Source organism: Danio rerio, chromosome 6 (genome assembly GCF_049306965.1).
Source record: "Danio rerio strain Tuebingen ecotype United States chromosome 6, GRCz12tu, whole genome shotgun sequence".
NCBI lineage: Eukaryota > Metazoa > Chordata > Actinopteri > Cypriniformes > Danionidae > Danio > Danio rerio.
The window spans coordinates 48,408,523-48,422,642 of record NC_133181.1 but is presented as its reverse complement, the minus strand read 5'-3'; the positions used below and the strand labels follow the sequence as shown (position 1 = coordinate 48,422,642).

General features: G+C 36.6%; 1 protein-coding gene across 2 annotated transcripts in view; it reads left to right on the top strand.

Annotated features, from left to right (window-relative positions):
* epha2a (eph receptor A2 a) overlaps positions 1 to 14,120 on the top strand; it is a 44,151-nt gene that overhangs the window by 23,266 nt on the left and 6,765 nt on the right. For both annotated transcript variants that reach the window (XM_073952575.1, NM_131415.1), the window contains 10 exon segments: positions 7,255 to 7,410; positions 7,496 to 7,828; positions 8,121 to 8,248; positions 10,287 to 10,464; positions 10,629 to 10,731; positions 10,946 to 11,001; positions 11,147 to 11,272; positions 13,363 to 13,548; positions 13,643 to 13,704; positions 13,787 to 13,996. In XM_073952575.1, coding sequence (XP_073808676.1) covers positions 7,255 to 7,410; positions 7,496 to 7,828; positions 8,121 to 8,248; positions 10,287 to 10,464; positions 10,629 to 10,731; positions 10,946 to 11,001; positions 11,147 to 11,272; positions 13,363 to 13,548; positions 13,643 to 13,704; positions 13,787 to 13,996 — 1,538 coding nt within the window.

Sequence of the window (14,120 nt, the reverse complement as noted above, 5' to 3'; positions counted from 1 at the left end):
TATTACTATTACTCAAGCCATTCATAAAACAGTTCTTCAAGTTTTGTCATGTCATTAAATGCAGCTACATTAAATGCACTTAATGTATTAACGTATTGGACCACTATAAAAAGCTCTGCCCTCAAAAAAGAAAGTATTCATCTTGAGTTTCAATTGAAGGTTTTTCCTAGTAGTTTCATGGAATTCCCCTAAGGTCATGTTACAGCTTTCCCATACCCTCCAACAGCTGATATGACTCAGTGGGCAGAGCTACCATTACCTGAGTTACTTTGTGTGTGTAAGAGTGTTACCATCACAACGGCTCACCGCAGATTACAGAGAAGCTTTGGCATGCCCAAGGTCTGTCTGGGGTAGTCATCATCATGTAATTAAAGGTTGGGTCCAACTTCTCCGGACACCTTTTATATTTGTGGGAAGATGCGGTTATGAGAAGACACGCTATTTCTGCACAACTTTAAAACCAAAGATATTATACTTTTTCCATTGCAGACCATACTTTTTAAAATAAATACTATTTAAAAAAATCTAATGACTCTGAAAAGACCATTTGACATTCATGGAAATTTTACATTACATTTTTTCTGTATTTTGTATGAATTTTGTTTTTAGTATTTTTTTCCTGCAAAACATGGAAATTTATAGATTTTCTTTCTTCAGATTAAATGTACACTCCTTCACATAAAGTTTCTCAATTTCAAAGTATTTAAAGTATCCCTGAAGACTCACTTTTTTTAGACTTGTCTTTTTTGGGAGGTGCGAGTGTATTTTTGATAAGTTTTTCTTTTATTTTGATATAATTTTTACAGTTTTTCTGCTATCCTTGTGTCTTTTAAATATAAAGAGCTTTAAAAATTAAGTTTTAAAAACGCTGTAAAAAATTAATTAATAATAATAATAATAATAATAATAATAATAATAATAATTGTTATTATTCTAACTATTTTTATTATTATTCATATATTTATTAAATATACACTCTTAAACTTAAACATTTTATAGTATTTATAGTGTCCCTGAAGACACTTTTAGACTTGTCTATTTTGGAGTTGTATGTGTATTTTTTTTTATCAGTTTTTCCTTTTATTATTATATATTTTTTTACAGTTTTTCTGCTTTCCTTGTATAACTTTGAATATACTATACTATATATAACTTTAAATTATAAAATAAATTAATAATAATAATTATTATTGTTATTGTTATTATTATTAATATTATTACTATTATTATTATTTATATTAATTTATTATTAATTTATTTATTAAATATACATTCTTAAACTTAAAGATTCTTAATTTTAAAGTATTTATAGTATCCCTGAAAACTCCAATTTTTTAGACTTGTCTGTTTGGGAGTTGTGAGTGTATTTTTGATCAGTTTTTATTTTTATTTATTTTTTTGTTTGTTTTGTTTTTGTTTTTTTTCTGTTGTATCCTTGTATCTTTTAAGTGTAAATAGCATTGAAAATTAATATTTAAAGGTGCTATATAAAATAAATCTATAATAATAATAGTAATAATAATAATAATAATAATTATTATTATTATTATTAGTAGTAGTAGTAGTATTCATTTATTATTATTATTATTATTATTATTATTATTAAATATACACTCTAAAACATAAAGATTATTAATATTAAAGTATTTTAAGTATCTCTGAAGACTCACTTTTTTAGACTTTTAGAGATTTTTTAGAGCTTTAAAAATTAAGATTTAAAGGTGCTATATGAAAATAAAATAACGATGATGATGATGATAATAATAATAATTATAATAATAATAATTATTATTATTATTACTGTTATTATTATTAATAGTTGTATTATTAGTAGTATTTATTAGTATTGACTCTGTAAAATGAACATTTACCATCAATGGAACCTTTTAACTGCACAAAAGTTCTTATTTTCATATAGGAAAACATGAAACTTGGGGAAAAAACAATTTTATTTTTTCAATTTAGGAATTGGAACCTTTTAAAAGCATTCTGTTGAAAAGGGGAAACAAAGCTTACATGAAGTCTTTTCAACCATTAGAAAAATGCAATCTCAGGAAACCTTGCTTAAAAGGCCTTGGCTTCTGGCAACCCTACAGGAACTTGCACCTGAAGCGGACATTAAAGCACATCAAGGGAGTTCGGAATATTTGAAGCCATTCGGGGTCTTTGGAAAAGGGCAGATTCCTCACATTTCCTTCATAAAGTAGTCTCCAGGAGACGTTTTAAATGTTTTGACACCATTGGAGGAAACGTGATGAATGATGACCCTATGAAATAGCTGATGGGGAGATGTAATGGAGATTGGTATCTTGTTGACTTATGTGATGACATGCTTTAGGAATGAGGAGTTACATGTCCAGACATCCCAACCTGAGCTTCTTTCCGTTCCCACTTCGACAAAGACCTTTTCTTCTGCGCTTCATCATTGTTTCACTCTATAATTTGTTCATGCACTCATCACTTAAAAGACTGTACTAATTAACGACCTTTTTTGCCTCTTGATTCAACTTGCTTGTTTTTTTTCTCTCCTCCATGTAGTGCCTCAAAGCATTCAATGCAAAAGGGGTCCTTAACCCCAAACAGCCATCCAGACAATGAAGTTGCTGTTGTCATTGTTTTCATGGGAGTTTTACGAGTGCTTTTCTACGTGACTGCTGCTCTGTTCAGCTTATCGCCACCTGCCAGTGTTTGATGGGGTGGATTGTGGTTGGTTGAGGGTTGGGAAATGGGGGAGGGGTCTCGTTTGAAAAGTTTCGGGGGAGATCCCAAATGTTCAGTGGATTCATTGCTGGGGAATTTGATACTGGTCTAGCTAATATATTAGATTGCAGAGGAGGTTCTTTCTTTCTTTCTTTTTCTTTCTTTCTTTCTTTCTTTCTTTCTTTCTTCCTTTCACTCTCTTCCTTTCACTGTTTTCTTTCTATCTTTCTTTCTTTCTTTCTTTCTTTCTTTTTAATTTTTCTTTCTTTCTTTATTTATTTATTTTCTTTCTTTCTTTTTTATATTTTCTATTTTTCTTTCTTTCTTTCTTTCTTTCTTACTTTTTTCTATTCTTTTCTTTCTTTCTTACTTTCTTTTTTCTATTTTTCTTTCTTTCTTTCTTTCTTTCTTTCTATTTTTTTCTTAATTTCTTTCTTTCTGTCTGTCTGTCTGTCTGTCTGTCTGTCTGTCTATTGGAGGCTGTTTAATAGTTGTATATTTTCATTTGCCATATTATTCACTTGTATTTTACATTACATAACAACAAATAATCCATTAAAAACACTTAACACAAAAAATGATACAACTAAAATATTTAACAACTACAATTATTGCTCAATGATACTGAAATGATACTGTACATTTATGGCATCATTGTAATAATATAAATGTAATGATATTGTATTAATAAATAATACTGTGAAAGCTTTTTCCTATAATATTTTGATAAAATCAGATTTAAAAATTGTAATAAAATTAAAATAGTAAGAATTAAAAAAAATGAAAAGGTGAATTGTTGTTTATATTAATATCACATTAACATTTAAACAAAAATGTACATTTAGAATAGTTTTTAAGAATTTGGACTTAAAATTACTGACATTAAGCCTTTATTTTTTTTCTTTCAAAAGCCATCATTGTGGAGGACTACTGTGTTGGCGAAAGTGCTATTCTAACTGTTGACCTTTCTGCCCAAAGGGCTTTAACTATTCCCTCTGTGCATTGTGTTCACAAGCCAAAGACTTGAGAGTTTTATCAGCTCTGCCAATCACTTGTGTCATGCATATTTTAGCAGTTGTGGGAACACAAGTACGCAAATGCCCTTTCAGTCGCTTTTTTCACACTTTCCTCAGAAAGTGTTTGTCATGTCGCCTTGACCATCCACCAACGCAACATTGCCCGAAATAGCTTCTCAGGCAAATTGGCCAGCTTGACTAGTCAGTAGTGCCATAATCCAGTCACCACTTACAAACCACATTCTAAACATATTTCACACAAGGATCCCACGGAAAATGATGCTAACATACTGAATCAGCCTTATTACTCATTACTGACACATTTCTGCATTCTGTGAAATTTAGATTCATTCAGACTCCCCAATTTCGCATTCGCCACTCTCAATAGATGCAAACACCAAGATTAGAGGAATAGAGTGGGAGTTTCCCTGCTCTTGTTCAGGCTTCAAATAAAATGCACAAAGAAGGGCTTGCTTTTCTTATGCGGGACCCCCCTCCTATAGACGTCCACCCTTATACACAGAGCAAATACACAAAAACCCGATGTAAAATCCCAGCGGGAGGACTTCTGTCAGCAATCCTCACGCACCCATTCACGCTCACACTCGCACACCTTCCACCGGTCGTCAATCTGAACCTCGGCCCTTTGTTTGAGGTGAGCACTGAGAGAAGGGCCCCAGGGGGCACACACCCCTCAAAGGACGTTCCTGGGCTCCGTGGAATCCATATTCACAGTGATTTTGCAAGCCAGTGAGTTTCTCATGCCCATTATAAGTACAGCTATCAGAAGCGGCTGCTTTTTAAAAATGTGCATGTGATTTTGAATCATTGCACCCGGCTGCTTTGTTAATGATTGTTATATCACCCCTGCCCTCCCACCACCCCCTCCATCAGCCTCCATTCCTTGTTTCCGGAGTTTCTTCCCTTTGTGTTTGTTATAGCATGTCCTCATCCTTCAGCAGAGGAAGGAAAGGAGAAGAAGAGGAGACCTTTATATTGACGCTTGCAATTCCGACATCCTGTTTTGTCCAGCGGACATCCACATGAGCTTCGCTAAACTGTTTTAAACATTTCACATGTTTTTCTGTGAAGAACTTGACAGTTCATATGCTGTTCTGAGTAATGATACAAAAGTTTAGTGACCAGTCAAACTGGTTTTATTTCAAATAGCTGCATCTTCCGGTTAGATTGTGAATCTGTTTACGGCTTTGTTGAATGTTTGAATGCCTGTTGTGCACTGCCTGTCTTGATTGGCCTGTTTTGATTGTGCCAATAGATTAAGGCTTCCTTTTTGTGCGCAATGGATGAAAATAAAATAGGTTATTATCGGATTTGCATGCAAATCCAGGGCCCTATTTACTTACGATAAAGAGGGAACGACACTAAATATGGATATGTACGAGGTCTGAAACACTTCGTTTATCCACCATTGACAACTTTGAAATAAAGTTGGACTGTCGCTAGTAGACATTCATGTGATTAAATGCCATTAAAAACCATACAAAAGACCAGCTTCTCAAACATTATGAGATATATTGTTGAATTGCAGTAGTCAGACAGGATTTAAAGTTTGTGGGTTGAAATTGTAAGCTTCGTTTAAAGGTGGAAAAAAAGGTTGACTCACCAGATCTGTTTCTAGCTAAAACCTAGAACATTTTACATAGCTGTGCAGTTGTTGGACCGGAAGCTTAAGTTGTTACTCTCCGTATTTTTTGCAGTTGTCTGTTTTTGTGTTCATATGTAAATTTGCACATGCTAATTTAACAAAATTAGATCGAAAGATTTGAAAAAGCCATATATAAGCTTTCTTTTCAAGCAAATCATAAATATTCACAATTAAAGTGGAGCGAACAGAAATGAATGGAAAAGCAAAAAGGCTTTTTTTGTGATTTATTTGTTCTTAAAATATGATTAAGGGACAGTTCACACCACAAAAAAATTCCTTCACACCTGTAGATTGATTTATTTGTTACGAAATAGGGATTAAACTTGGTACAATTTTGAACTTTGTTCATGGTGTGGTTTGCTTTCACACAGCAAAGTTTCTGAATGGACCAAAACAGCTAAACAAGTCACATGTGAGTAAACTCTCCTCTCATTGGTCAGAGTTTCAGGGTTTATTTTGCAGAGTCCCGCTCAGCTGTCATACGTGCTTTTAATTCATGCCGATGAACAATAAGACATTATAAGCAAAAAGCTGCTCTTTAATTTTGAATGGTGACACCCACAAACATCCTTGCAGGCGCAGGACTTCAACATGATGTCATATTGACCTTGTACACTGATGTACCCCAACGCCATTAGGACGTTGGATTTTACTTGGAAATGAAAATAGTGTTGACGTCACACAACGTCAGGCCAACATCAATGTCCAACGTAAATCCTAAAATCAACTAAATATCAACGGTACTTAGGTTACACCATGATGATGTGTGGACGTTACCACTATGACATCTATCAGACATTGGATTTTGGTCACTTTTCAACACAACCTAAAATCAACCAAATATCAACGTCTACTCAAGTTACACCATGACGTTGTGTGCACATACCACTATTACATCTATCAGATGGTGGATTTTGGTCACTTTACAACACAACCTAAAATCAACCAAATATCAATGTAACTTGACATCGTTATTGGACGTCAAAAAAACATTGTCCTTAGAATTTTGAATTTTGGTCACCTGATGTCATGACCTAAATCTAACCTTATGTAAATCTTATGATGTTTTGTGCCTGCTGGGATTGTCAGTAAATATAAATCAGACAGGTAAGACTTTCTCATACATAGCCTTGACTAGAATTATGCATTATAGGCTTTACATAGAGAGAAATAACAGATAAACCAAGACTGCAGTTCGATCCGTTTTCCTAACGGATAAACTGCTCTCTGTAATAGTTCAGCATGCTTTCACTTTCGCATTTGACATGAAGCGCTCATTTACCGGTAGGAATGACATCCCGCCCTACTCATAATTCTCTCCTCATCATTATGCTTTCTCACTACAATTGATTCGCTCCAGAGTTTGTTTCAATTGAGCCGATGCCACCTTATCCAGGCGTTCTCAGACTGATTGTTTTGGCGCAGATCCGAGGGTGATTGCTGGATTCACATATGCCAAATGACTGGGTAAATGCACCCGGTTCCGAAACAAAAGTCTAGGTGTAAAAGCACCCTTCATCGTTTACTCACCCTGTGGTTCAAACCTTTATGAGTTTCTTCCTTCTGTTGAACACAAAAGAAGATGTTTTGAAGAAAGCTGAAATCCAATAACCATTGCCTTCCATAGTCGAAAAACCAAGTACTATGAAAGTCGGTGGTTATAAGTTTCCAACATTTTTCAAAATATCCTCTCTTGTGTTCAACAGAAGAAAGAAATTCATAAAGGTCTGAAACGAGTAAAGGGTTCAGCAAATAATAACAGAATTTAAATTATTGTGTGAACTATCCCTTTAATACAATGTGTAAATGTTATCTGTATTGTTTTAATTCATTAAATGTCTCATCATGTTCAACATTTCTTCGTGTCTACAGCTTGTGAACCGGGTTTCTACAAGAGCACTGATTCCAGCCAGCCTTGTGAAGTGTGTCCAGAAAACACCCAACGTTCGGGACGGGGAGCACTGTTGTGCCCCTGCATGGAGGGTTTCTACCGGGCTCCTACAGACCTAAACTCTGCTCCTTGCTCTTGTAAGTTTAAATCTTCATTCTGAAAAGTTCATTCTGAAACTACTGACCTAATTCTCAAACATTTTACACTGCTCTGCTTCTCTAGCTCTTCCTAGCCCACCCCGAGACCTGGTTTACACTCCTCTCCTGACAGCAGGAAGTTTGCAGCTGCTTTGGCGCCCACCGGCAGACACTGGTGGTCGGAGTGACGTCACATACAGTGTGGCATGCGAGCGCTGTGAGGGTGGTCTGTGTACGCTGTGTGGCGGAAGGGTGCGATTCGAGCCTGCGCAGACGGCCTTGAGAGCCCCTGAGGTTGTGGTTAGCGAGCTGGAGCCTCATGTGAACTACACTTTTACAGTCGAGGCCCAAAATGGCGTCTCCCAGTTCAGTCGAAAGAGAGCCATGGCTAGCATCACAACAGTGCTTCACTTCACAGGTTAGATTTTGCATATAAAGCTATTGTAATGCCTAAATCACAGCTAATCACATTTAATTTGATGCTACTTGAAGCTGAGTTTTGTACCAGCGTGGGTAATTGTGGGCGGAGCTAGCTTGTGAGCTTCATTGCTTGTCACGGCTGGAGAAGATTAACAGATTAGTAAGGAGGGGAATTGACAACATGTCATGCCTGCTTAAGACATGGCGTATCAAATTCTGTTCACTTGTAATCTGTTTCGTTGATGGTTTTAGCCAAAATACTGATGACTGCTTGTGCTTCTGTTGTTCAGATGGCCCGAGGGTGCTGTACTTGAGAGTTGAAGATCGGACCACCAGTAGTCTGACCTTGTCCTGGGCTGTGGACCATCATGTGCAGAATCAACCCTCCCCTCGCTACGAGCTCATGTACCGCAAGAAGGTGATTAAGCCTCTTTTTTCTCTAACGTTCATTCATTTTCTTTTCGGCTTAGTCCCTTAATTAATCAGGGGTCGCCACAGAGGAATGAACCGCCAACTTATCCAGCATATGTTTTACACAGTGGATGCCCTTCCAGCTGCAACCCATCACTGGGAAACACCCATACACTCTCATTCACACACATTCACTACGGACAATTTCGTTTACCCAATTCACCTATAGTGCACATCTTTAGACTGTGGGGAAACCGGAGCACCTGGAGGAAACCCATGCCAACACGGGGAGAACATGCAAACTCCACACAGAAATGCCAAATAACCCAGCTGAGGCTCGGACCAGCAACCTTTTTGCTTTGAGGCTACAGCGATACCCACTGCGCCACCCCGCCACCTATTTTCTCTTATATTTTTTCGGTAAATAAAAATAGCAAAGAGAATTGGGTGGTAAACAACGATGGTAAACAACCACTTTGCAATACTCAAGAATCACATACATTACCCTAGCAACCACCTTGCAATTCCTGTGAACCACTAGAACTCCATAGCAACAGTATGGCAATAAACACTAGAACACCCTAGAAACCACACTGCCTGAACCCCATAGAAAACCCTAGCAACCACTTACCTATGTACAAGAATCACATATATTACCCTAGCAACAACCTTCCAGAACTTAAGAACATCCTAGCAAAAACATGGCAATCAACACTAGAACACCTTAGAAACACACAGCAATTTACACGACCCACCTAGAACATTCTAACAACTATTTGGCTATTCCCACAAACCACTCACAACTCCATAGCCAACACTTAGGAATACCTAGGGTCTGCAAAGATTACCTTAGCAACCACTAAGAATATCCTTTGCAACTACTTTGCAACACACATGAGCAGCCTAGTGTAGCATAGCAACAACATGGGACCAAACACTAGAACACTGTAGAAACCTTACAGCAATGTTCACAAACCAACAAGAACACCCTAACAACCATTTGACATCATCTTGAACACCCTAACAACCACTTAGCAATTCCCAAAAAGCATGTGGATCATACTTGAAACCATTTGGCAAACAACCCAGAACACATTTACAACCATTTAGCAATATTCAGAAATACTAAAAACACCCTAGCAACCACATTGAAGATCATAGCAATAGCATAAGAATATTCTTTGTAACTACTTTGCAACACCCATGAGCAGCCTAGCGTAGCAAAGCAACAAAATGGCACTGAACAACATTAGAACATTCTAGAAACCACACAGCAATGACCACGAACCAACTAGAACACCCTAACAACCATTTAACAATTCCCATGAATCATCTAGAACACCCCAGCAACCACTTAGCAATTCCCAAAAAAGTATGTGGATCACCCTAGAAACAACTTGGCAATCCCTACAAACAACCCAGAACACCCTAGCAACCCTTGCTACAAGCAGTGACGCTACTAGCTTAGCTACATTTCTCAGCAGCATTGCGGTAGCTTTTCAGTAGTGAAGCTATTATTTAAGTCAAATAATTCAGTAGCGTCCACACAAGCTACATTTACCGATAGCAGATCAATAAGTGACGGCACCGACATTTACAGAGCTGTGAGGCCGATGTCTAGCCAATGAAAGTAAATCCATATGATACCGAGGATGACGATTTGTTGTTCTTCCAGTTTTCTCAGTGGTCGACAACAAACTTTTTGGTGCGTTACTGCCACCTCTCGCTCTGGTTGGTGATGTCGCCAACCAATTCGTCGAAATTTGCTTGATGGAAAGACTTTTTGTGTTGTCAATATGCTTGTGTTTATATAGTTCCTATTGGTGTGTATGTGCATCATTGGGTGCAATATTTGTATGTTTATAACCAACTCCGAGTATAGTGGGGGTCGTGAGTCACTGGAGTTGTTATTATAGGGGTCGCGGGCTGCAAAGTTTGAGAACTTAGCATTTTCTTCAGATTTCTCATTCTTCATGGGTTTCATGGCCTTTCCGTGTGTTCTTCCTAGCATAAATATTCAATTTCCTCTTCTCTTTGTTTCATAGGAGGATCCTGGAGAGCTGGATGTCACCACCTACACCGTCCTGGTTCTGGAGAAGAACTCGGTGCCGATTAATGACCTCTTACCAGGAACAAAGTACGTGTTTCGTGTTCACACCCTGACAGCAGAAGGCCATCCCAGCAGCCACAGCGCGGAGCTTGAATTTGAGACGCTGCCTCTCGGTAAGTGCGTGCGAACACATGCGTGGGCGTTGAGTTTGAATGCTTTCGGGCATGAGAAAGTGTGTAACTTAGATGCATTGGTGATAGGCTGTGTGCGTGTGCGTGTGTGGTGCGTCAGTGTTTGTCAGTATAAGTAAAGTGAACTTCTTTTTTTATTCTCACAGCGGAATCTCGGACACAGAACAGTTCCATGGTTGTCATGGGAGCCATCGCCGGGGGCGGGGTCATGTTGCTGATTGTGGTGGTTATTCTGCTTCTGCACAAAAGGTTAGCGAACGTATCTCTGCTCTCACTTTTTCCAGTCTATTCTCTTCTTTATCTCTATCCAGACCGCAGAGCAGGATTTCCCAACTTGGCCTTCAATGCCTGCCCACACTGTTTACATTCCAGCTTTGATCTACAATCATGCTCATTTAAAGAAACCATCGAGATAGCAGCTTTAATTATCTCGCTAATGTGATGTTGAATGCTCTTTCATCAGGAGGCTGAATTCCCACGTCAGACGGAGGGTTGATGGAGATTACTTTTCATGTCCAGGTATGACATGGATTTTGGCATTTGTGTGCATCTGTTTGGTATTTGAAATGATCTGATGGTCAGCAATAACTTTGTATGAATCACTGAAGATCATCGTACAGTGGGTGTCGTCTAATCCAAGGTCAAATCTTTTCTTATTTTGAAGAAAAACTCCTTCCGTTGAAGACCTACATCGATCCCCACACATATGAAGACCCCTGTGCGGCCATCCTCAAGTTTGCCAGTGAGATTCATCCTGGTCACATCACCAAGCAGAAAGTCATTGGTGCAGGTCAGTGTTCATATTGTGTTAGCCGTATGGTATATTAATAGTATACATGGACTAATATAAATATCTAAATATTTTAGAATATATTTTATTTTTAAGTATTTTTGGGTTTATTTTAGTTGAAGTAAACATTTTTTTATTCAGTTTGTTATTCATTCATGGTAGAATATTGCGAAATGAATACACCAGATGACCTGAATAGCTTAATGTAGAAAAAAGAAATCTTGAATTTAGATAGATTGGGGTAATTTTGTATGAAAATTGGGATGTGAAATAATTGCAAGCAAGAGTAATTACAATAGAGCAAAGAAATAAAGTTAAATAAACATAGATTTATAGTTTTCTAGAGAGTCAAACACTATTCAGACACAGTAAGCGAGTAATGAAATGTAAAAATAACTCTATATAGTCTTAGTTATATTAATATTTCATTAAAAGTATTCTTCAATAAAGTTACAAATGTGCTTTTTTTTTTACCCGAACTCTCTTGAAATGCCTTTAAAAACATGCGCAAATTAGCCAGATTCACTCTTTTATGGTTATACTTTGGAATGACTCCACAAACCTCCTGTATTTTCAACTTTTTTCAACTATAATCCCTCAACATTGCATATCCTGTGATGTGACTGTTGTGGACGCACACATATTGCGATATCAAAGCTGAAGCGATATATTGTGCAGCCCTAACTCATGGAATCATGAATAACTGACTTGTCAGTTGCACAACTTTAGTAATACAACTATCAAAATAATAGAAACACAGATTTTTTTTTTAAAATAGTCTTAGTTAACAATAGAAAATACTGGGGCATTTTATCTGTGTATTTATATACAGTGTATGAAGAGTTCAGATGCAAAAGCCTCAACGTTTTAGATAATATTTTCTTCTAAAATTAACATTTTTATTTCACTTTAAAGGCACAAAAAACACACTGAAGCCTGAAAAAAGGCACATTTTAAAATAAATTTTCAGATGACACTTTTAGAGGATTTTGCATATTAACTTAGTATATACATATTATTTGAAATTATTCATAACCCTAGCAGGAACTTTAAGTAACGTTTGACTTCAACTTCTAACTTAAAGTAACTTAAAGCAAAAAAAAAAAAACGTTAAAGAAACGTTAACTCTGCTTTGGTCACTTTGTTACATTGTAACATTGCTAGTAGTTACCTCATACTACTTACCTTTATATTATAAAGACACTGTCACTATCATATTTACAAGCTTTTTGCACTATTTACTATTTTGCATCTGCACAACTCTGGTTTGCACTCCTTACCTTGTACTCTTAAGTATAACTGTATTGTTTACAAATTTTTATTTTTACTAATATGTGTAATTGTATTATTGTAATTTCTTATTAAACTTTTACTTTTTGTATTAATACTATCTGTTTGGTCTGAGAGTAACGCAATTTCGATTCTCTTTATGTCCTGTACAGGTGGTTAAATTGACAATAAAGCTGACTTTATTGAACCAACAAGTTTTTTGACCAGAAACAACTCAGGCTTCTCTCAAAAGATAATAAGGCGATGAACAAAAGGCGTTATTGTGAAAAAAAAAAAAACATATTTCTCAGCTTTTATTTCCAATTGAACAAAAACTTTTACTTATAATTTACGAATAATTTCGGGCTTGACTGTACACAGCTGAAGTCAGAATTATTATCCCTTCTGAATTATTAAGCCCTCTATATATTTTTCTCCCAATTTGTATAACGATGAGAGGAATTTTTAACATATATCTAAGCATAATAGTTTTAATAAATAATTTCTTATCCTATCTTTGTCATGATGACAGTAGATAACATTTCAAGATAGTAATAGTAGTATTCAGCTTGTAGTGGCGTTTAAAGGCTTGACTAGGTTAATTAGGTTAATTTGGCAAGTTAGGTTAAATTAAACAACCTAAAATTGTTTTAAAATATAAAAACTGCTTTTATTCTAGCTAAAATAAAACAAATAAGACTTTTTCCAATAGAAAAGATATTTTAGGTATTACTGTGATTTTTTTTTCTGTGTACAATTTTACCGGACTTCATTTTATTAGTTAAGATCAATAATTTTAAGAACCCATAATTGTCCAACAGGCGAGTTTGGGGAGGTGTTTCGTGGCTCTCTGAAGATGCCGGGCCGCAGTGAGGTCGCAGTAGCCATAAAGACACTGAAGCCAGGCTATACGGAAAAGCAGAGGCAAGACTTCCTCAGCGAGGCCAGCATCATGGGCCAGTTTTCCCACAAGAACATTATCCGTCTGGAAGGTGTCGTCACCAAATGTAAGTAATGTAATGTAATCAGATTATAAATGCATGCTTCTGGCAACTCTACATAGCAGTGCATGTTTTAACAGGATGTTCTCCTTCATTTCAGTCAAAGATGCCATGATTATCACCGAGTACATGGAGAATGGAGCTCTGGACCAGTATTTAAGGGTGTGTTTTGGTCTATGAATAAACAAATCTGAATAATCTGAAATGTATTAGAATCACTGATGATTTTATTTGTGCTTAACAGGATCACGATGGGGATTTTTCCTCATACCAGCTTGTGGGGATGTTGAACGGCATTGCAGCAGGAATGAAGTATCTCTCAGACATGAACTACGTCCATCGGGACCTCGCAGCTCGCAATGTGCTGGTCAACAGCAACTTGGAGTGTAAAGTGTCCGATTTCGGCTTGTCTCGAGTGCTGGAGGACTTTCCTGAGGGAACATACACCACTACTGTAAGTGTTACCAATACACAGAATCATTACAAAATAAATCATAATAATTTATTTACACATTATTTGGTTCACACATTATTTTGATGGTGCCATTTAGACGTTCTGTTGACTATGGCCAGACTGA